General features: G+C 37.2%; 1 protein-coding gene across 1 annotated transcript in view; it reads right to left on the bottom strand.

Annotated features, from left to right (window-relative positions):
• The window catches only part of LAMA2 (laminin subunit alpha 2), a 368,849-nt gene that overhangs the window by 237,398 nt on the left and 106,547 nt on the right, over positions 1-24,904 (bottom strand). Inside the window, exon 4 of the mRNA XM_064508966.1 lies at positions 11,674-11,916. Coding sequence (XP_064365036.1) covers positions 11,674-11,916 — 243 coding nt within the window. The remainder of the gene's footprint in view (positions 1-11,673; positions 11,917-24,904) is intronic.

Genomic DNA, 24,904 nt, shown 5'->3' with positions numbered 1-24,904 from the left:
CTGTAAGCAGTTGCGAGGGGCTGCCAAACACAACAGCTGATGTAAAAGATGGAGAATGTGAGGATTTAAACTGTTCTTGAATGAAGGGCAAGGGTTTCAAGATACAAAAATAATACTGTTAAAAACAGTAAACAAGTACATCTGCTCCTGAACGTTATCGTTAAATAAACTGGTTTAATATGCTTTACATTACTCCAACATTCTTGTTTTGGACTATGACTCTGAAGACTTACGAATTCAGAAAATTTAAACAACACTTTTGGGGTTTTTTTTGCATTGCAGTCCCATACGTGGAAAAGTCCATTACAATTACTGCACAATGCAGGAGTTTAAGTTCTAGCAAAAGCTGTGTCATATCATCTGGAACATACACTGAGGAATACTTCTGAAAACCAGATGGGATAACTTTGAATGGTAAGCATTCAGTGCCTTTAAAACCATTTATAATGTTTTAAAAAGAAAGAAGAAATGAGACATTCAGCTGTGGAATACAAGCAACTTTGATCCCTCTCCCACTCTGAACCAGATCTTTTCAAACTTGGAGATATTTTATAGAAGCTAATATGAGAACAACCAGAAAAAAAAATCTAAGTAGTACAGAATGAACAGGAAAGGTCAGGAATAATATCATAAATCTGCTTAATCAAACATGTAAAATATAAGAAGTTAAATAATCATGTGCATGAAAACAATTTTTTTATTTGCTTCTTTTGCTAATTGTAAAGTTACAAAAATGATAGCGCTTTGGCCACAAAAACTAAATCTGTCAGGCCTCTGTCAAACTCTCAACTATTCGGTTTTTTTCAGATTTTCCTTATTGAAAATAATATGAGATGTACAGTAAGCTAGCCTTTTCTTATATATATAAATGACTTTTCTCCTCAGGTAAGCTACTAAGTTTAATTTTCTTCAATCAAATGAAAAAAAACTAAAACAAAACCCAAAGCCCCAAAAGCAACAAAATAGACTAGACCTGAATCTTTGCCCAAAGCTCAAATCTGTCATATTTCTCTTTATAAACTGTTTCTTTCATGATTGCTCTAATTTGAATTTTTGGACTCCAGCTGAAAGCTTAAGTGCCAAAATTTTTGAAGAAAATCTGTGTAATATCCATTCCCAGAAGACACAAATAACATTTTAAGCTAAGTTGCACTTTCAAAACACACAAGAATGGAATACTCAATAGTAGAAATTATCACAGTCATCTGAGACCAATCATATACAAAAATCATGAGGAAAAAGGTAATCTCCAAACCCATAGCTAGACCACAAGATTTACAGAAGCCATTGCAGGGACAAAGGGTGTGTGTGTGTGAAGTAAACAAAATAAACAAAGTATGATGTAATCTAAAATGTTAAACATAGCGGTGAATCACTGAAGTGCTGGAACACTGAATTAAGTCTTTAAGTGTGGACAGCACTTGACATACCTGAATAAGATAAAAAGGCTTCACAAAAGACCTGATCCAAAGGTTATTGAATTCAGTGTGAAGGTCTCTTTCTTTAGTAATCAGCCTCATCAGTAATGACATTTATCTAAGGATCCTGCTGGCTCTGTCTCACACTTACGCATTACTAATTACTACAAATTCCTAATAGTTCACATATAAGGCAAAGCAAGAGGATTAGAATGATCTTAAGCTGATGGGACACTTGGATTTCAGTGCAGAAAAAACTTTATTTATACGAAATGAAACTATGCCACCTGACTATATAGCCTGACTCAGAGTATGCTACAACCTGGGGAGCAGGACATGATCTTGGATGTAAGGACTACATCTGACAAGACCTGTAGCAGCTGAACATTTAGTCAAAAGAAGGCCAGTCTTATGTTCTTCTATCACAGTTCTGTTAAATGAGCTTTCACTACCTTTGAAATCTTTTAAATGAAGATGATCCAATAAAATGCTTTCATTTTGCATCTCATGGAACAAGCTATGCTGATCAAAATCAAAATTTCCCACTTGCTGTTTTGAAAGAAAATCTGAATAATTTAGAACCAGTGTTATTCTCCCTGTTCAGATGTCAAACTGAAAAAAGTTATTTGCAAAGCCCTGATTTGGAATTTCTGACTCAGATTGCATTATTAGTCTATGTCTAATGCCTTTGTCTAACCTGTGATGTTAGTAGAACCAGTTTAAATTTCTGAACAGCTTCATCCACTAAGAATGGATTGTTACCTAGTTTTTTCTATCATCCCTTCTTTGCAATGACGATATATCAACAAAATACTGGTGCAAGACATTTGTTGTATCTTAAAAATAATTTAAGAAAATGTAGAGATGCACCCATCAAATATATGGAAATCTAGCATGCTCATGAGAAATTCCTTCAGAGATTGCAGCTGAGTGCATGGAGAGAGATATTACTGGCATTATTTTTCACTGCACAGGTTCCTTTTCTACATCTCATGTTACTGAAAAGAAAAACTTTCACAGTAACTCAAGGTAAACAGACAGTTCAAACTCCAGAATATGATTCCACAGTAAAGACAAGATGCTGAACACAGGTTAGGTGCTGAGAGGGTCAAATTAAAAATAGGAATTATAAAGGCAGTATGACTACTGCAATTCATAAACTCCTATGCAAAATGTTTGTGGAATCCTGCAGCATCTATGTCACTTGTTATTAGGAAAAAAGTTGCCTCAGAAAATTTTCAGTCTGCTCTTCAACTGGATACATTTCAGTGCTCTGGAAAATTCTGACCCTCCGTCCTCTTAGCGCTGACAATTTCAGACTCCTAGTGAAAAAGGATTAAATCTGGCTGTGGGGAGTGCTGGGGCTTTAGGTATGCTGAATGTATATGAGAGAATTTAAGGATTGCTGACAAGGACGAAACGTCCTTGCCGACCACAAGGAAAGAGGAAGTGTTCGGAAATAAACAAGTTAGCAGGAAACATCTGGTGACAAGAGGATGTTGAGAAAAAAGCACTCCAACGGATCAGAGCAAGCAGAAAGGCGCGTGGACAAGGCATGAAGATTGCTATCGGCCAATGAAGGACGCTGCTTTTGCACATGCAGCATGACTAAGGGAAAAATGTATGCATAAAAGCTTAGCCGGGAAATGGAATAAACGGAGCTTGATTCCACATCATATTGGTGTGATGTTTCTCTCCCTTCACTCTTCGGGCCGCAGCAGGGGAGAATTGGATTTACAGTTCATTTGTAAGTCTCTCCTTCTCCCCTGCAAGTCAATCGGACTATAGTGAACAGGACAAGCAATAAGGTATGAAGAGGAGAAAACTAACGGGAAAACATTGGGAAGTAGCAGAGTTCAACACTCCTGACATGGTTCGTCTGACACTGGCACAGAGGAGCAGCAAATTACAGGGGAAAAAAAAGTTTTCAAAGTGAGTTGAGACCTGCAGCACAAAGAGGGCTTTAAGAAGCAGCAAAGTACAGGCATTTGAGCTGTATGGCAAGTGAACGAATAAAAAAAGGTAATAGCAATGCACTTGTTTCTGTTTATTTAAGCATCTTCTTTGCATGTTTCATACATACTTTGACCTTCCACTTGACTGCAGAGAATAAAGGCTGATGAATGTGCTCAGATAGACTAGCCTTTATTGCCACAGAAACTATAAACTATCTTTCTGACCTTGCACTTACATTGCTACCACCACAGCAGAAGCAAGAGGTTAAGAATTTAAAGGAGCAGCACAGCTGCATCATCTTCATTACAATTTCATTCCCACCACTATAATAATAGTGACAGAAAAACTCCTGTGTGGAAAAGGAAGGCGATATCAGATATCTAACTCCCACTACAGCTGCCCTCTCCACTAGTCTCCCACTTTAGCTTCAGTTCTGGCTAACGCCATATAGCAGAGAGGAAGAACATTGTTGTTACTAAAGGGTAGGATGAAGACTCAGAAAACCTCTGTCATTCAGACAGAAAGCTCTTGCCAAAGTCCTTTGGTCTTTAATGTTTGCCTTTGTGAACATGGAAACAATACTATGCAGTTTCACTGACCAACAGTCATCTCACAAATCTTTCGTAAGTATGATGTTTTAGTATTAATATATTTCTGACAATATTCGCCAAGTAATTTTCATCTCTCACTAGTTATGGTTAAAAAAACAGTACTGAGGAAACTGCACTGCATCAACTATTTAGTATTCTCTCTGGCCCAGGAATCTCTGTTTGAAGTATCCACTTTGGAAATTTGGAAAGACGAACAGTTAGTACTACCTTTCCCACAGTAAAACATACAGCCTACCTGCGGGCTGAATTCCTGGACAGAATGAGGTTAAGGTTCTACAGTGTGGAAATCTTAACAAAATCTCATAAAGGCCCACACAATACTACATGCATGCCATTTGCTTTCAGAAGAAGTAGTTCAGTAGTTCACAGTTCAATTTAATACCTGGCATCACTCCAGTTATTAAATGATGCCAATGATATTTATACAGACATGGGAGGTATGACACAGTCCATTCAGCCAGCACAGTATGCTCATATTTGCCCATCCAACCAAGTATCTGCACTGCATTCCTGGCTTTGGCATCTTATTTTTTAAAGAATTGTAGGAAAGGTGAGAAAGCTGTAACTGCTGAAGAATTATATAAGGTGAGGAAGAAAATAAAAAAAAAAAAGATGTTAAAAAAATAGAGATGGAGTGCACATGATCTAGTGAAAAGACAGCTTAAAGAGGTAAAGTAAATAAGGATGAAAAGATGAGGGGGAAAAAGCAAATGAAGTGGGAATTTTAACACCTGAAGATGAAAAGGAAGCCAGCAAGGCACATGTGGCACAGAGATTAGGGGCAGGCTATTATAAAAAGGATTTCATATTTTTAAGTGACAAACATTATTTTTTCCTACAGAAAGTGTTAGACTTTAGTGAGCAAAAATACTCAGCAACAGTCAAACAAAACAAGTCAAATGCAAGTTATTAGGAAATCACAAAGTAGAAAACATAATACTCTATAAATCCATGGTTCACCCCCATCTTGAATACTGCTCCCTCATCTGAAAATGAACATATTGATACTGGGAAAAGTTCAGGGATGATGAAAAGAATGGAGTATCTTCCAAAGGAAAAACAATGGGACAGGTTAGAACTTTTCAGCCTGGAAAAGAGATTACTTAAGTTAATGTATGATAGAAGTCTATAAAATCATAAATGGCATGAAGAGTGTGGTTACAGATTGACTGTACACCAACTCTTCCAGTTCAGGAATTGGGGACCATCAGATGAAACCAGTGGGAGCCAGGCAAAAAAGAAACAAAAGGAGATAGCGCTTTGTACAATGGGTACTAGGCATATGGTACTTCTTGCCAAAAGATGCTATGAATGCAAGAACTCTAGATGGGTCTGAGATAAGGCTGGAGAAGTACTTGGCAGATGGATTCACTGGGAGTACTGGCAAAACACATCAGGATGAGGAAATCCTACAAGTGGAGAAAGGCTGGATATAAAATACAGCTCCAATAACAGTTACTTTTAAATCCTTTTTCATGCACTGCTTTATTTATTAAGAGTCAATACTACACGAACACTGTATATGTCTCTGGGGATATAATTTTTTTCCCTGTAATTTGCTTAACCCTACACAATAAAATTGATGCTGAAAGTAGTTTGACATTGTTGAAGTAAATGACCCAGGGCTTTAACATTGATGAGTCATTTAAAAGGTACATTTGTGCCAAACTATTTCAAAAAAGTGTAAGTAGCAGACATGGAAATATACTATCTGCTTAGCAATAGTAGATAATTTACTATCTGAGCTTTATATCAGTTGCTTCCCAAATGCCAATGGCTGAAAACAACAAGCAATGACCAGCGCTGTGTTTGATCTGAAGTATCTAAACAACCATTTTAAAAACTTGATACAGCTGACATACTGCAATTAGGTGGCATTTTCATTTCTATAAACACATGACTTTCCTTCAGCTATAGGGCTAAAACCTTCCAATTTTTAGATCTTTAAAATCAAGGCAGAACATTCTCAACATCTGAAAACAATGCATGAAAAGTGCTTCACAGAGGAGGGCTAGAATTTTTGTTTCTCTCATTCAGTAAAAGAAAATACTTACTGAATGCCGAAATTTCACCTCCCCATTGCCTGGTTAGGTTGAATACAAATGTATGGCTTTCTTCATTGGTTACAATCTATGGAAGACATACATTTATGGATTTCTTCTCACGATACCAAACTAATATTGCAGCAATTACCAGGGACTGACGTTAACAACATCCTGATACAGCTACTATACACCTCAGTTTTATTCTGCCATGAAAAATGAAATGCAATAGAACATGACAAGATATTCTACCTACGAAGAGGGAGAGATTTCTCCTCCTTGTAAGTTTACACAACTTCTGTGCATCAAGAATCACTATAATTCGAAAAACACCTTTCTGTCAGAATTCCTATATGTGATCACACTAATATGGACTATGTAGTCAGTTGGCTATTCCAATTAAGATTTACCGAAGACGGAATTAAATTCACATCCTTCTCTTGGTTTTGATACTTTCAGAAAGCCTCACTGTGGAGAAACTCAATGTTTCCCAGAGGATGAGATTTTTTTCTGCTTGGCTTTTCAATATAAGCCAGTGCTTTTGTATCAGGCTCTAATTAAACTTGTCTCCCTGTGGCGGATCAATGAATGAATCTTTTTGCCTTAAACATTTCTTGGTGCATGGGGTGCAGGCAGGCCATAACCACGAACAAGCCATCTGTCCCTGGCAGAAACAGGACTGGGCTGCTGCGACCCCACCGAGATGGTCTCCCTGCAACCACCCGGGACACACCGAGCCTGCACTGAACGAGACCACAATCGGGCAGAGACTTTGGGATCTGGACTGTAAATTATTGTCCATTTTTAGCGCAACTTCTATAAGACTTGCTTGACATGAGTGGCTGAATTTGCTGGAGCCTTGGGCCACACTCCCTAGTTTGGTAAGAAAAGGGCCCCAGAGCTGGTGCAGGCGGGAACGATAAGGGAGTTACCTGCAATTTGCATCTGAAACAGTGCTAATTGCTGGAGTTACCAACTCTTTGTCAGGACCTGGAGAGACAATAGTAGAACCCGGGGAATGGAGACACACCTGTGGAAGAAACTGCAGCAGAAAACAGCCTGCCTAGGAATGACGATGAGATCCAATAAGGAGCAGGAGACCCCAGACCCAGAAAATTACTATTGGTCCAAACTACCATGTGAGGGGTGGAGAGCTTAGACTGGAAGGTATAATTGTCCAGGGATTTCTTTGTTCGGGGTCCCTCTTCAGAGGCACCCAACTCGAGCCATGTGAAGAGGACCCACCTACCACCAGACGGGAGCCCCCCACCTCCACCGCTGAGACTCCCAAAGGAAGAGGACCAACGGGACAACGCTGGATCCACGGGTGGTGATATCTTTTCTCTCTCTCTCTCTCTCTCTCTTCTCTCTTTCTCTCTCTCTCTCTCTCCTCTCTTTTCCCCTCTCCTTTGTTGAATCAGTAGGAAATGTGTGGCACGGGACTTGTCTAGCTAGTTGGTTATCCTATTTGACCATATGCCTTATCTTTGTGTTAATAAATCTTAAAACTGGTTGGCTGGTGTCGTTTCACCTTAATTCAGTCCAAGGGCATCAAGAAATTGGTCGTTTGGTCCCAAGGGGAGGGAGGTCGTCCTGAACGACTCCCTTCGGGCTGCGACACTCCCATTGTCTTCACTGGATTTTAGTTTCAATGACTGCTTGCATAAAGAATTACTTATATGAGAAAAAACAATTATTTTTGATCTAAATATTTTCTCCTAGCCTGTACTAAGTACATACAAATCAACACATTATTGAAGAATGCTTTTTTCCTAAGTGTAACTTATTTGAAGGAACCGCAGCTCAGATATAGAACATTTCATTTTCTACGGAAAGATGTACATTTTCCTAATACGTTACAGCAAGTAACTGGAGCACCTTCAGCTTGCTGAGAGTCCAGCTTTGATATCTGTGATGAGCAGAAAGTAAGATTCCATGCTTCAAAATATGTGTATTACACATGCTTGTTCAAACAAGCAATGACTAACCAAATATTATATACAGCTCACAGAAAAAAATATGATATTAAAAGTTCATGTCCAGAATCTTATATCCACCTGGCCATCAAGATATACAAGCTGTGACACAAACTGTAGTTTAGCAGCAGCAGAAGAGATTTCAATAAAAGAGGTACAAATTAGATGTAAACATCAGAAGCTTCTGTGTCAGGGAAATGAAGCAAAAATCACTATGGTAACACACTAATTTTTATTTCTCAAACTAACGATGATCTGAGGAAACAAAGAAAAAAATACCATCCAGATATGGTGTTCAGGTAAAGACAAAAATGTCACAAAATGGTCTTTCTTCTTTTCCCAAAAATAGCAGCCATGTCTTGCCAGCTATTTTGCCTTATATAAATAAACTGAAAGAGGTACTCTCTTCCTGGCTTGGGCACACTGAAATAGTAGAACATGCCTTTTCATATTGAAATAATATTTTGCAAAATTTTAGCCTTTTCATTTATTGATGGCATATCAGAAACATATATGCTAAAAGCCTGCCTTTGCAGTGTGATATAAAAGATGTCCTAATCTTCTTAAAATTTTTAGGTATTACTGATCTTAGACAGGAAATTGGAATTTTAACAATCTTTCTGCATTTAAGTCTATACTTTCAAGAGAAATTTTCTTATTCCAGATATAGAATTGCTCATTTTTTTCACTATCCACAAGCTGCCAGTATGCCAGTATGCACTTTCTGACTAATTCATGAAAATATTCAATAGAACCATTTTATGCAAATAATTCCTGATCTATGGATTGTTTACTCGTATTTGACTGAGAGGAACTTAAACTTGTGTTGGTTATACCAACCTGAAGATAAACTACACAGTTTGGTTTGCTGTTTTTTGTTTTTGTTTTGTTTTTGTTTTTAATTCTGTGATTGACCAAGAGAACATAGTAAAAAGCTATTTCTGGTGCAAATAGTCACACTATTAGAACCCCAAACTCTATTTTGCTTGAATACAGATAGATTGATTGAATCTAGATTTCTAGAAATACTCTTATCAATGAAGTCACTGACTAAAATGTTAATTGAAAGCATAGATGAAAAGAATGTATTCTGCTTTTTCTAAGATGCCAAGTTTTAATTTAAAATGCTACTGTAGACATAGATGTGGCTTTGGGACTGGCCTGTAGACCTATACTTCTGCACTTGATCAGGTTTCCTGAGCACACACCACAATGGTGTGGCCTAAACAGCTCAAGATTTTTCAAGCAAAGGAAAGATATTTAAGGAACATTTCTTAACTCTGTCAGTCTTAGAATATTTTCCCTGCAATGTCTGGTGCATAAAACAAAAGTTCGACCCTGGAACAAAAGTAAATGACATGCAGATGTAGTTCCACTGAAAGACCGGGAGCCAGTCAGATAACTCCTACAATGCAACTGCAAGTAAATCTGACATTGGTATGAATTTTGTTATATTTCATGTTACATGTTTGGTGGAACATGAAAAAGGATTAAGCTGGCTGCTGTGTTTTTTATAATGTAGTTTGTCACTAGTCAGACAGATGAGACTAGTGTTTTACCTGCGAAAAGAATATCGTAAAAAATGTAAGCTTATTAATTTATGTGGCATCACACTCTTCCAGTGACTATACAAATTAAACTTCAGGCTTTTCTTATCAAAATATTCTGGCTCTATTAAGGCCATTTCTCAGATTAATAACTAGCTGTTTATGGTGGCTTAAATGATACCTCTTTCATAGACTATGTCTGTATCTACATTTCTGCTTTGCTAACTGGAATTCAACAGGTGTATTCCTCTGTTCCTCTAAGTCGTCTTCCCATTTAAAGAAACTGTATATCAGATGCTCGTCGTTTACTAGGTTCAGAGAAGAACACCACGTAGAGCACATCAGGCCCAGTTAAAAACGATTAATCGCATGCTTGTAACGTAAAAGTTCTACTAAATTCAATAGGGCTTAAGCAGATGTTTAAGTCAAGGATATACATGTGGATGCTGAATCAAGGCCCTTTCCTGTTAAACTCATACCAGCCAAACAAATACAAGGAGGCACTGGGTTAACAATAAAACCAGAAGGACAGCAGACTACTGCAATCAATAATATCTGTTTGCAAGAGAATTACATTACTAAAGAAACTGAATGATGTATATTAATTGAACTGTTGGAATAATTACTTTGGCAGTGTATTTTCATTACAGAAATATTCTCTTAAAGCAAACTATGAAATTTCTTTGTAAGTCATAAACTGCTAATTTACATGTTTTGTTCACCCCTCAAGAAGCACCTACTTGGAGACATTTTCAAAACATAGCACCTATGTATGCACTATTTCTTACCATTCCACTTCATCTGCTAATGCTAGATTTTACAAGGACAAATACCCATTCAAATGATACAGCTATGCGCATAGAAAGCTTTTCTTAGAAGTGCAATTGATTTCATGTCTGATAACCCATACCAGCATCCTTTAGACCCAAGTTTATACATTTTTTAAATATACCAGAAGGGTATTTACGTTGGAAGCCACCTTATTCTATTTTTGCAGCTGGCACTGAAAATTGCCTGTGCATATCAGCAATATGCACACATCTATACCCAGGACTCAAAAACAATTGTAGTAATAATTTTGCATATGAATGTTGCTTTGCATATTAGAGAAACAAAACAGAGTAAGTTTTTACTTCTTTAGGTGGGAATAAATCATTTTACAATTAAAAAACGGAAAGGAAAAATTCAGCAGAAAGATAAATATTGAAACTAAAATTTCACAGAACATCACTAGACATCAAAGAATCTATAAGTAAATAAATATTTCAGATGCAATCCACTTTCAAGTCACTTTATTTCCTTGAATTACCAAGTTATTTGCAAAGGTAGCAAACACTGAAAAAATACAGAGATGAATATACAGTTAGGATTTCATATACATATACAACCCTCTATCCATTTTAAGGGGCTGAAAAGACCGTACTTCACTACAGTTGTTACACTTGCCTTGTGGTCGAGGCACAGCTCTCTCAACTGCTGTTTCTCATTCTCACCTCCACCACATCTTTTCTATACTCTCAGTTAAACCAAATGACTGGTCTGTGATGCATGTGGCTGGGCTCACAATAAAAGAGCAGGGGCCTCTAATAGGGAAAGAATGAATAGGCATGTGCAGGGGCAGAAGGTCAGTTAGAAGCTGTTAAATAACTAGACATATATATATACATATATATATTTATATGCCATAAATTAAACTCACTGAATAAAACCATTACCATTTAACAGCCCAACTGATACACAGAGACTGAAAATGTGACTTGCACAAAAAATCTTCCAATGACTTCACTGGATTCATGATTCTTCCCAGTATTTTATCTGTGCTGACAAGTGACACTGGAACATATTTCAACCTTCTAAAGTGTCTAAAAGTACTAGTGCTTAGTTCCATCTAGTAACCCTTCTACCTTCTGCATTACTTGTAGAATAAGCTTATTAGAGTTTACATCCTATGCATTTAAAATAGGACCACATATGATTACTTTCTACAACAGCAACCAGACTACCTCCCCATTTCTCAGGCATACCGCAACATTTGCTGTCTACTCAGGGCACATATTTGTCAATTCAGCATAATATTTTTTTTTCTGCAGGGTTCCTGGGTATGGAATAACATTTGATCTTACCTCTCCGTTCTCCAGAGGGTGGATCTTGGAATAATAAGAAGTGCATATAACTTCATCATCTTTTATATAGGATGGAGTTCCAGTACGGGGATGAATATTGTAGCGTGTCAGGCACTCACTATCCGTGATAGCATAATACTGCCATGGCTGATAGTCCACGCCATCAAGTGAACGCTCTAATATCCAGTTCCCAGGTCGAGGTGAGTTAGCTGCTTTCACAATAACATATGCTATCTGAAAAATCTGTAAAATATCCAAATTGTTAAAATATATGTAAACATATGATTATAAATGCATTCCATTTTCTTATTACCTACCAATCTAAGTAAATATAATATGATCTTGTTTAAAAATTTTTCCCTAAAAATGCAATATGGCCTCAAATTCCATTGAAATTCTTTAACTATAGAAATAAATCCACTGCATTAACATTTCTAAAAAAGCTAAGCTGCATTAGGACAGCTGATATTCGCAAATAGAATTAAAAAGCACTCTGAATTCCACATAATGTACTAGATAATTGTTAAGCTGTGGCTTCAGTCAAATGTTTGTAAAGTTTATTTTCAAGTATTTTCAATTTGTACAAATGGGTATGTTTCTATATGCGTATTTATAGACATTTACCTTCTGTAATGTTTACCAGTCGCCAAACTCTGTCACAACCTTATTGCTCTTACGAAAAAAACGTAGGTTTAAGCCATTCCAAGCTAATCACATCATTCTATAAAACATTCTTGGTTAAATCACATGGCTGTGCACAGTGGCCATAAATAAACTTTATAGGACAGAGATACATCAAATATGACTATAAGCAGAATGGAAGCATGTAATCAGTGCTCATTATGGTCCATTTCACCTGCCTTTTCCATTGATGTATCCAGGTTTATTTCTGTTTACAGGCTTGCATGAATGCAAGCCACAAACAATACTTCGCAACCACAGAATGGCATAGGTTAGTGATGCAGTATCCTTTTTGTACATAGTAACATCTAGGTGCTACAGGGATAAAACTGAAGCTAAGGAAAGGAAACATTTATTTCCATTAGAAAAGTAGAGTGTATAGCAAATTACTGTTTTTAAGATGCAGTGCTGTGAGTCTGCACATGAGGATGCCAGAGTGCATCATGGAGAAAATAGCATTGATTTAATACCTAAGGTTTTCTAAATTGGATAGTGAATAGTCGCTGTAAAGAAGATGCATGATTCAAACTTAGTCCACAGACAGTCTGATGAATATTTAGGCAATTAGTAATGCAGGTGAAAGAAGATCCTACGTTAGTCAGTTACTGAAAGAAAAAGTTTTTTCAATGGGAATAAGAAGTTAGTGAGGCTGTATTTATTTCAACCTGAAAAATCTGTGTGTCACTGTGCATTTGTGGAAAATTATCTCAGATTATCGACATTATTCTTCAATAACATAACAGAGAAACTCCAGGGACAAGGAGAAACTTGTTTCATTCCATTGTTCCAGTAGTACTTGTACAATCATTTGTCCTGTTTCATGAATGCCTTTTCCTCTCTTATCTAGTCTCATTTAGAGATAGATTCAACTGTGGCCACAAATTCTGCACTTGGTCACAGTAACATGTTATTTACAATAAACAGAAAAAAACCAAAACATTTAAATACCACCCTCAAATCTCCCCCCACCCCCCAAAGATTAAGTTTATTGAAATAAAACAAAATATCTGGAGTGCTTAATCATGTATTATTTCCTAAGGAAAATAAGTAACAGCTATATTTTAAGGAACTAACTTATTTCTTTTTCTATACAGTTACTTTGTATATTGCTCTCTGCATGAGTAAAGAATCCATTGCAGTAAGTAATTCTTATTTGAATCTGCATTGTCTAGTCAAATCACATAAACTCCTTCAGCTCAAGCCGTTCTGAACAGAGATTGCAGTATTTTTTCTAAAAGCTTTTTTTTTTATGTTTTACTCCAAGTCCTCATTAAGAGAACACTCCTTAAATGCTGAAGGGATAATAACTAAGGTTAAATTTATTGTTAGGGCTTCCACAGTGGAAGATCTCTGGTTTAGGTCCTAGCTGACAATATTCATAGTCTTAGGTGTGCATCTATTGTTTCCTCTGTAGAAACCATAAAATTTGCAAAACCTCACAGTAGATTCAATGTTAAATACTGCCTTTAGCCAAAAAACATTTAGCTCTGCAAATATCTGAGATGTGTTGGCTCTGTGTGGCCAAGAGGCACAATCAACAGGAGGCCCTTTTTTTGTCTGCTTGCTTTGAAAAGCTAGGCTGAGTAGGAGAGTGCAAGTTTCTAAAATTACTTTTCAAATTAGAGCCCTATTTTAATAACATTTCCTGCACATTCTGCTCCAGATTTGTTTGAAATCTGGTTCTTACCTTCTGGGATAGCATACTGTTTGACTGTAATTTATTATATACCTTTGGTTTTGATTATTTTTAGTATATTTCATACACGAAAACGGCAGCAAACTTTTATAAAAAGAAGCAGTGGAAAGGAAACAGCACATCACGCAGTGAGGTGGACATTATTCTTCTTAATCTAAAATTGACCAGGAAAAAAGCTTGTTAAATAAAATAGTGCACATAAACGGTTCTTTTTAGCTGCTAGTCAGCGACAGTTATCAGCCTGATCCAGAACACTGCTGCGGTCTTAGCCTCTCATGGGAGAGTTGCTGAAGTGGTGTCTGCAACAGTGCCGAGCGACCTACACCCCACTAAGCTGCAAAACATTCCATTTTCTCCTTCATGTCTCCATTCATCAGTGCAGCTGAAAGACTGTCCTGTATAAGGAGACTCTTCTATGGGCAGAGATGTGGAACCGGAACTACAGACCAGATTTTTAAATGTTGGTAGGCTGTTTATGCCTGTTGCAGTCAAGGGAAGATGAGCAAGCAGAGACTTCAAATACATGCCCTTTTTGATATTCTTGATCTTTTTCACTATGACTGGGCTGAGGTAGGTAGAGGGAGCTAATCCATGCTTTTTAGAAACACCTTTTCTTTGCAGGACAGGTAGAACTTGTAGAGTTCTACAATGCTTTACAGGGCTTTACTATGGATTTTAAGAAAAGCAGCTGTCTCAGCTTAGAGAAGTCAGAGCTACACGAGTTACAACAAGCTCATTATAGTGCCATGATACACACAAGAAACACATGCATTCTTTGCTTTAACATGCTTTCTGAACAAGCCAACAGTAACAACTAGTACAGAGAAAAGAGACTAAAATTTATGGCCACTGATTTATGGCTCTCAGAGCAAGTCTGTGTTACGGAAGCAACACTGACTCTTCCCTTTTCTACTTGATTGAAGAACCACCTTTCTCCAGGGACAAGAGTAATCCTTCCTTTACTGTCGACTTGCTTAGCCAATGGTATTTTGGCTACTGTAATGCTACCTGCTAGAGCTTAGCTGCATGGGAATCCTAATGCCCATAAAGTTTAAGGCATCGTTGAGCTTTGCTGCATTTATGTTCCATTGGTACTGTGTTTATTTCACAATCAAAAACAAAAGTGAACCTACTCCAGTTTCTAGAGCAAAGTTGCCTAGGAGGTTGTAACATGGAGCTCGTAGTCCCACAGGGTGACTCACAGAGCACATCTGGTTTACTTTTTAAATAGCATCAATAAGCTGACATGTCAAATGATGTGATAGCTGTACAATCTTAGAGCACATCTGGTTTTATACAACTCCAATAGAATGTAACCTGGAAAATCAAAGTTTGCTGATATGAATGTGAACATGGAGCAATACCAAACTGCCTAGTGGCATGTGACAACCCATTAACACAGGTGCCAAAGTACAGCTGGTGCTTTTTCCACTTACTCTGCTCATGTGACCACAACATAATTAAGAGAGTGGAAGGAAAACACTCTCAATAGTCCTTTGAGCCTTTCCCAAATTATAGACAATATGAAGCTCAAGATGAGAAACAAAATGAGTCTTGGGTCTCATTTTCATTGGTAATTGTCTCAGCAGTGAAGTCTGCAAAGCACACATTTGGAGGAACACTTCCATAAGTTACAGCACTATATCTTATGAATGGCTCATAAGACATAGAAAAGTGCATCCTACTGTACAGGATAATTTGCTACACTAATATTATTCAGATAGAGCTGAAGTGAATCATTAATCTGCATAGGGTTAGCTAGCGGAGCAGGCAATTTCATTATGCCTGACTCCCACCTGCTCTTCTATTTAAAAAACAAATTCTTCAGTTAGGAAATGTTCATGTAAGTCAGAATATCATCATAGAAAAAATACACTACCACACAATTCTACAAAAGATTTTCAGTATTTCCATTTAATTTTCCCATCAGAGGAATGTAATATCTCTAATGGAGGATTACATTAGCAATCTGGTGTAAACTGTGTAGCTACTTATTCACTGTAATTACATTATCTCGTTGATTGTTATTCCAGTTCAGTGGTCAAGTAAACACAGTGTTCCTTATTGAGAAGAGTGCACAATTCGGGCAAGGGTTTGTTTCCCTACAGGTTGGAATAAATGTTATTAAACCTTGTGGCCTGAAACATCTTTTAACTCCCACAGACTTATTTAACCAGTCATTTAAAAGTTCTGTTGGAGACAGCTGAGCACTGCAGACACCTACTGTCCCAGTGCAAAACCCACCAAGACAAGTCAACCAAAGAAGCTGTCACAGAATACCTTGCAGATTAATGGGGTAAGTGGCTACCAGGGCATTACTGGCTACAGGGGCTCATTACAAGACACAGGGAAAGAGCATTTTTGGACTGTGTATAACTTATTACGGTATGTTTGAAGGGGAACGTGTGAATAGGTGAGACTCATTATGGAATGTTTAAAGGAGGGACTAAAGGTGGAAAAAGGGAGGAATAAGTGCAGGATAGCAGAGGGAAAAGGGGATGAAATGGACCAGTTAAGTGCAAACAGCTAGCTGGTCCATACACTTGCCTGAGCTTGATCACTGCAGTCTGTCTTATTTTACCATTAAATCCTGTCTAATTATCATCTGTGAGGGTGCACTCTCTGTTTTGAGTATGTATGTATGAAGGCTCGAGAACTTCCTTCCAGCTGGACTAGCCAGGCTGTAGAAGAAGCCTGAGGACCAGCAATTGGCGTAGGGCTGCAAGCCTCTGGGGCTTATACGTTCAGGTACCAGCAAGTGAAAAGACTGGGGGATCTTGGGCCAGCTAGTGGATAGACTGTCTAAGGACAGCTACTGGAGTGATCTATATTGTGTATATACGCATACATCTGCCACTAGCAGACTTCAGTCCTGATCAGCTGCAGAGGACAAACAGGATGGTGCAGCCTATGCCGTTTGAATTTGTGTGATTACTGTGTGTTTATGTGGGGGCTGATAAGGCACTATAGTCTATTTACGTCCATTTGTGTAGCCAGCTATGGGTGTGCATGTATGTGTGTTCCTTGCTCTCTCAGGAATATGGGCTCTGCCTTGCTACTGGCTGAACCTGGAGAGACAGATCTGTAGCAGCCTTGCATTCATCAGGCTACCAGACTCAGTAACTTCTAATACCTACCATTACCAGCCACCAGTGATCAGGTATCTAACCGTATTGGAATGAAGTTAAATCAGTGCCAGCTTCTCCATCAGCAACTTCTATCTTTACATTCATATGTAAAAGTCACTGTTACAACACATACGAATGTCTTTGTATGCAGGACATCACACAACTCTTTTAAATGGAATATTACATTTGCAGTATTTTTTATTTTGGAATAGCCTTGCTTTCTACAGGCTTAAAATCTGAAACAGAGACCAAGTCCAATTACTTCTGCTAACGAGCTAAAGGAGAGTTTTCATGAGTCTGTGAGGCAGCTCTTCTTGTTTTCAAAGGCCAGTACCAATTCCTTATGATTCTATGTAGCCCATCATATTTCAGTACACATTTGTTATTATGGGTTACTGCCCATATAACTACTGTTATTTATAACAGAGAGTAGACAGCTTTGATACAAGAATTTTCAAAGAACTGGCTATTTAAAAATACCTTGCTTTCTTATTTCAGTCTAGTTTTAAAACTGCAACATCCAACTCAGAGTGAAAAAAAGCCTAATTTAGGAATGGAGTGGCTCTGAAAATTCCTCAGACCATCACCTACCATAGATCTCTTCCTACCACTGTCCTGAGAGACAGCAGCACTGGTTTCAAACATTCAGCTCACAGTTCAAAACTCTCTAATTGAAAATGTTGGCATGGGGAGAAAAGATGCTTAGCAGGAATCAACTAATATCAATTTTGAGAGCTGAACAGCTCCCTACTATGGTGCAGCTTGCCTTCTAATGACAGCGTCTCTCCTGTTCATCTGAGCTGTTTCCAACTGAAGTGCTGCTACCAGATGGGGAATCTGGGCTGAAAGCTGCACATACTTGATTCCAACACAGTTTTTTTTTCCTATAGTGTTACAAACAACTGTGCTTACTAATTAGCAGGGCATTACCTGCCCCAGAAAATTTGTAAAGAATGTCACACATAAGAGGTCCACAGCACATCGTGGGGTAAAATAAGAAAGACTTTACCATAGTACAACTTGAAAACCTCTAAGGTGGGTGTCTCTAAAACAAACCAAGTTTCAATTAGAAATCTTACATCTCTTCTAATAAGATAGAAGTTCACTCATGTGCAAAGATCAGTTGCCTTCACTTAATACCAGCAAAACTGTAATCTTCAATATGTATTTTAAACATTTTAAACAACAGTTTAAAAATGCCTCCATGAGAAAGAACAATTTCAACTCCCTACCCTGTATATAACTGCTAAAGAGGCTAAGGTTCCTTCAAAAACCATTTTCTTCTTCTTGAGAAAAATATTCTTTATTGATACCTCTCAGCTTTCGTTCATGTTATGAGTAAAAGATGATTATAACTTATGTCATTTTTTCAACATTTAAAAGCAAAGTTTATTAAAACTGTGCACTTTATAAAATGTCAAATAACTGCAAAACTCTCAAGTTGTCCAGCTGCTGAAATACCTCAGGTACATTAAGCTAAATGGAAGCAGTCAGTACCTGTAAAATTCCTGGCAGTGCCAATGCTGTTCTTTGCAATTTTCTCCGTTGGTTTTCTCCATTGCCCACTTTTTAGTTGTTTGTGGAGGCCTGAAAAGGAATAGCTGCTTTCTCTTGACTGTATTGCTGGTTACCATTGGTCTAGTGTACACCAGAATTGAGGGCTAAAGTCAGTAATTCCTTTCATCACACTTCTAAACAATGGAAGAAAGCAATTACTTTTTTTCTTTATTTCCAAAGAACAATCACTTCTTTCCATGGAGACAGAGTGTGATGAGGAAAGGAAAATTGATGAGAATGCCAATATTCAAACCTTTATTCTTCAAACCTGGGCAACAGGAGAGAAGAACATAAAGGTTTTTCTTCTATTTTGGTGCTAAAACACCAAAATTTTTAAATACTTTTTTTTGCTTGATTCAAAAACTGATGTTCAGCCTGGGTCCAGTCCAGTAGTGAGTTCCCAGTGTAAAGAGAGCATTCTAATTTCCTTCAGTGAGGTTTCCACATGATGTCCTCTCAATTGCTGTGTTTCAGAAAGACCTGTGTGTTCCCCTAGCCTGAGAATCAAACAACTTCACAGACAATTTTTTAAGCTCCATTTAAAAGCTCCGGAATACACTAACCTCAAAACCTAAACATTTAAAAACCATTGTCAATCTCCTCACCTATTCTAGACTGCTATCAAATCTTTTTTTATGTTTTATTTCCATAATGATAACATTAATTTTTATATATATAAAACAAAAAGTCAGACCAGGAATGCATATATTCATAAGAACCTGTTTTTCCTACAGAATACTTTCTTTTTTTAAGAAGTTGTCCAAACTTGCTTTTTGTGCAAGTGACCACAAATTCATGCAGCACTAAACTATTTTATGAATGTGAAGTTTAAAGACCTTTTTCTATGTTACGGTTTCTGTACTTTTCAGCACAGTGCTAGATACTACCCAGCATATAAATAAATATTTGTTTTTAGTCTGAGGTGACATTCATCTGTTACCTACCTTGTAGAGAGGCATACAAACACATCTGAAACTGCTGTACTACCAGCTTAGAGCAACTTTACATTATTGACATTTAAAACTTTAATATTTCCCTGTTAAAACTGTAGCGAACTGGTACTTCGAGAGTTCTCTATAAAAGTACATGCTTTACCAGAGCACACCATATATTATCTATGATAAAAAACACCATCTTCAGGACCTGGGATTTTGACTGTAAGCTCTTTGAGGAAAGATCATTGCTCCAGGCATGAAATAGGCACATGCTAATTTATCCCCATTCCCTCTGAATAGGAATAGATAGGCTCAAGGTTCTCTCCATCTCAGAGTGGGAATACTGTGTAATATGAACAACCTGAACAATGAGAATATGAATAAAGTAGTGATATAAACCTTCAAACCAAAAAAAGAAGATTTCTCAAAAGTATTTTAAGCTTTTTTCAGTTTCCACATATCATGCTGCACTTCTTTAACTGAACATTGAAGTGATTAAAAAGATTGAAAAAATACTCTGGCAGAGTTTCTAACCTGTCTCATGCCAGTAAACTTTGGAAATTTCAAAAACATACAAAAGGAAAGAAGAAAATGGAAAAGAAACAAGATTCTCAATCTGCTCAGATTCTCAATCTGATGTCCAGATCAAAGTAGTGTATGCATGTTCATTTGAGTTTTTGGTTCTTGGTTCTTAATATTTTTTTTGGTTTTTGGTTCTTAATATTTTTTGAATTGTCCTCAGGCCTTCTTTAGCCATGGATATGTTGCTGTATGGCACAGCAGGGGATATATGAAATGTACAAAGGGAATTCTGATATGGATAATTTTTTCTTATATGCTTCCATCTCATGTTTCCCTTTTACAAATAGAATTTACTTACGAATAATGAGCAAACATAATACTTTAGGACTCACAACCAAGAGAAAAGCATTCTTCACCATGAAGTGGTATGTTCTGTGTAAGAATAGACCAAGACTCTGTTTTGCCATGTTTTCTAGTTGGAAAGATACAATACATACCCTTCTCCAAGTTTGTTCAGGCACTTACACCACATGAGTCCAAATCAAACAAAAAAAAAAAAACCCTTAATGAGTGTTTTTACTGACCATCTAAACCACATCACTGAAAAGGTAATATTTAGGTGCTTCCACAGACCATGTGTCCTGCTGCACATGGACTTTGCAGAGCAGAAAGACTTATTTTGCCATCGATAATTTTTTTTAATTGTGAAAGGAATATATATATTCATTCTTCATTGCTCAATTAACAAGGGATGACTTTACATAGCCTCAAGTTCTGTTTATACATTTACTTTATTACCATTATTACTTTTTCATAGCACAATTTAAGATCTGCCAACAAATCTAGACCACTGCAGAGATGAGGAAAAAACGCTGGTAAGTCAGATTCAGTGCTCTTGACCAAGCTTTGGCCTACTGTGCATATTATTAAGAGTCGCAGTATTTTACCCTCCAGCATATACTGGTATTTGGGCACATACTTTTACATCCTGCTATTGGCTTAAACAAAAAATAATTAAAAACAACCTCAAGCATACTTCATCAAATCATTGTATCAGCGTTGGTACAATCGTGCGAAGAGCTACATGCCATTCATATGGCAAAGTGCCTTCTTGCTATTGCAAATTGCTCCTATTCCCCTAAATCTTAACTCACACACTGAACATTACCAAAAAGCAACTTGGTCAATGAATAATCGATCTGTTAATACATATTCTGCTGTGTTTTTGTTACCACTAGCTTTCATACAGATCTTGCCTACTACTGAATCTTGTTGCCCAATGAATTCTTGCAACTTTAGTATAGACCTTACATTTTAATAACAATTTTGCGATAAACAGCTAGCTCCACAGCAGCACTATTATATTTCATGACCACCAGCATCAGCTGCAAGTGATTATTTTAAAGTTAGCTTTTGATTCAGTATAAACTACTCACTCATAACATTTTCTCAGCAAGAAAAATCTGTTCAAGACCCAGCCTCCATTGATCCCAACATCTGTCATGCCACCAGTCTTCCAGACTCTGTGACTTTCTTCAGTAACAGAATTGCAAATAATACAAAATCAGAAGAAAGTCTCATAGTCATGTCGAAACGTACCAGCATATGCTATTCAGGATTTGGAAGCTATAATAGAGTATTTAGGACCTCTACCTAAGGACGGAAAGGTGAATAGCACTTCTGGTAACAGCCAAAACTGGAAAGGGAAAAATGATATGTATATTTATGGTAGACATCTAGGCAAAAAAAAGGCAAATAACCTCAGAAAGAAAAGCTATAAATTGTTGAACATTTTTTTAATCTTTGTAGATGTGTGTTAGGATATGAAGCTGAAAGGAATAGCTTACTTTTAGAAATCTGACAAAGCACAGAGCAATAGCGTCTGTAAAGACTGGACAAAATAATCCTGTGGAGATTTATTGCTAATACAACTACTTAACCTAGATAGCAGCACTGTATATGGTGGGTATTACAACTGATCTTTCAGTACTATAATGGCTTCCTAGCATTTCAGGATGTGTTGTATTATTACTCCACCCAAGAAAAACACTCTTTTTTAGTGCTGCAGAAAAGGCAGCTTGAATAACATTACAACACTCATTTATTAGAACATCTAAAAGCTTAATGAAGGAGGTTCTACTGGAGTTACGGCTGGCATAGTTGTGCGCTCTTGACCCTTAGTTAAGGATAAAGGTCATTCATTTTTCTTTAGTTTTTAGTCTGAATGACATGAATATGGGAAGCTTAATTCTGAGACAAGAACTGAGCCCTGGATAATGTCTGACACCAACATGCATACATTCTATTCAAGCATATTCTGTCCTTCCCACAAAAGAGAAAGCACAACAGATTTCCACAAAGGTGGAAATCTACATGATATGAAGTATACTTGCTAATATACATAAACCAGGTAGTTCTTAAGAGTGTTCACTGTGGTGTCAAAATATTTACTACGGTTCTGTTTGTTTTCTTGATTACTAATAATTACATTTCCTAGGCATGTTTGCTATAAATCATCACAGGTATATTTATGTGCTGTTTGTTTATTTTTTTTTCAAATCATTTCATTATAAAATAGCTTCAGCTTCAATGGTTTGGCTTTGGTTAAAAAGAATATCAGAATGGCAAAGCATGCTTTGTTTCATCCTATAGATATCCAATTATTCTATTAACAGCACATTATAAACCTGAAGAAATGGAAGAGAACTATTAAAATGTTCAGATTCAAGTCTGTAAAGACAACCAAATAAATAAATGAATAGGTTTTATAACTAGCATCAAGTTATGAGTGCAAAAATTCTCTGGGAACTTCAACAGAACAGAACAGACATCATTCTTTTTTACATTAGCTCTATGGACTCATTTTCTTGGTTTATGTACATCTTTTTAGGGCTTTCGCTTTAACAGTCCATTGCCAGTTAGGTATAACTGAGCCTGAGAACTGGCCTTGCAATTTTTTTGAGATAATTAAATGCTTTATATTCTCAAATGTTTACATTATTTTAAATCAGAATGATGCATGCGCAAGAAATACCAAAATATTCAGGATGATGACTCTAAGTTGCAGGCATGCACTGTATCTCACAATCCCCAAAGCTCACAGATTAGCACTGTATCTCACAGTCCCCAAAGCTCACAGATTAGTATTTCATACATTCAAGTTTTACAATCAGTTGAAGCCAACATAGCATACCAGCTGCTCCTGAGAGGGGTGGAACTGATTTTCCTACCACCTCCAGAAATATATTCCTGGCCCCTCCCTCATGCTAACATTAAAACTCACACAGCAAGCCAAATTAGAAAATTGATCTGGCAGAAGCTTATCCCTCCAAAAAACAAGAAAGCCTAGTTTTCAGCCAGCTCAAGGAATTGATCTGGTTCACTGCATGGCTGCATCAAGTGTTAGTGCCAGATCAAGGGATACAGGAATGTTCAGCCAGGCTGGGGCATGCAGAACAGGTTAAAGTAATCATGAAACTGCAGTGTTTACTTCTGTTCATATTTCTCTCCTTAGAGATTTGAGAAGATGGATGAAATAGACTGACATTTGCTGGTGAGATGCTTCCTAGTTTAGATTTATTTTAATTTCTATGAGGTTACTTTCTGGTTTGGGGACAAAGAAAAGCCACTAGCCCTATCTTTACAGAAACTTCTACAAAAGTGTCTCAAACATTTAAAGCACAGAATCGTTAGTAAAAGAGAAAAAGAAAATACCAACCATAAAGCTAAGCAAAATGTTTGGACATATGTTTACAAGTTTAGTACGTGAAGACCAACTGGTATTTAATTTTACTAATCTGGTTCTTGTACCACAAGACCAAACAGTGTCATGAACCTTCTGTTTGTTCCTTTAGCTGTTCTGATATTTCATGTCAGCTGTTCTTTATGGCAATACATCTGTAATTTTTTTCCATTGGAAAACATCTTTTATTCTCCAGAGAAAGGAAAACATAACAGGAAAATCAAAGATTCCCTAGCAGTGCATATGAATATTTTCTGTACCACTATGCGGCTAGTGTGTAAAAGCTATTTCAATATGGTTGTGTGGCGCAACTGGTTCTGATTCTGTGGCTGCTCTTTGGTTAACCATTACCAGTTAAAACAAAAAGCTATAAACCTATATTCAAAGAAGCAGTGTTGTTCTGAAGTATTCTACCACCCAATTCACACTGTATTTCACTGTGGCTGTAAGAGAAACTTAAGTCAATCCTTAAAACATTAGTCTAACCAGATCTAATTGCATGGTTCAGCTGGGCAGGCACAGGTCTGCACAACATGTTCCATTAGCTTTTGAAACCAGACAACAGGGATATGGTTCCAGAATGCAAAATCATCCCACAATTTCTGAGCAGTCAAGACTCAAAAACCTGGCTAGTTCTCCCTCAAGAAGAAAATAGATTGGACAGAGCTGCAGACTCAGCAAATTCATAGTGTCTGCCACTTAATTTGCCATATGACACAGCTCCCAGAATGTGTATTTTCAGTCTAGCTTTGGACAGGGACATTGAAACAGAAACAATCTCACTTATTAGAAACACAAAGAAATGGCTAGTCAGGAAAGACGGCTTTATTTTTGAGATGACATAAGTATTCCAACCCAATCCTTGCTACAGCAATGTTTTTGTAACCTTCACAATCAAATCTTAGAAAGGAAGAGATAGAGTGCCAAATGTGGACAGAGAACTGGTGATGAAAATAAGAATTTACCTGCT

Source organism: Dromaius novaehollandiae, chromosome 3, assembly GCF_036370855.1.
Source record: "Dromaius novaehollandiae isolate bDroNov1 chromosome 3, bDroNov1.hap1, whole genome shotgun sequence".
Lineage (NCBI taxonomy): Eukaryota > Metazoa > Chordata > Aves > Casuariiformes > Dromaiidae > Dromaius > Dromaius novaehollandiae.
The sequence above is the reverse complement of the archived record's forward strand: the minus strand, read 5'-3'. Positions and strand labels throughout refer to the sequence as shown.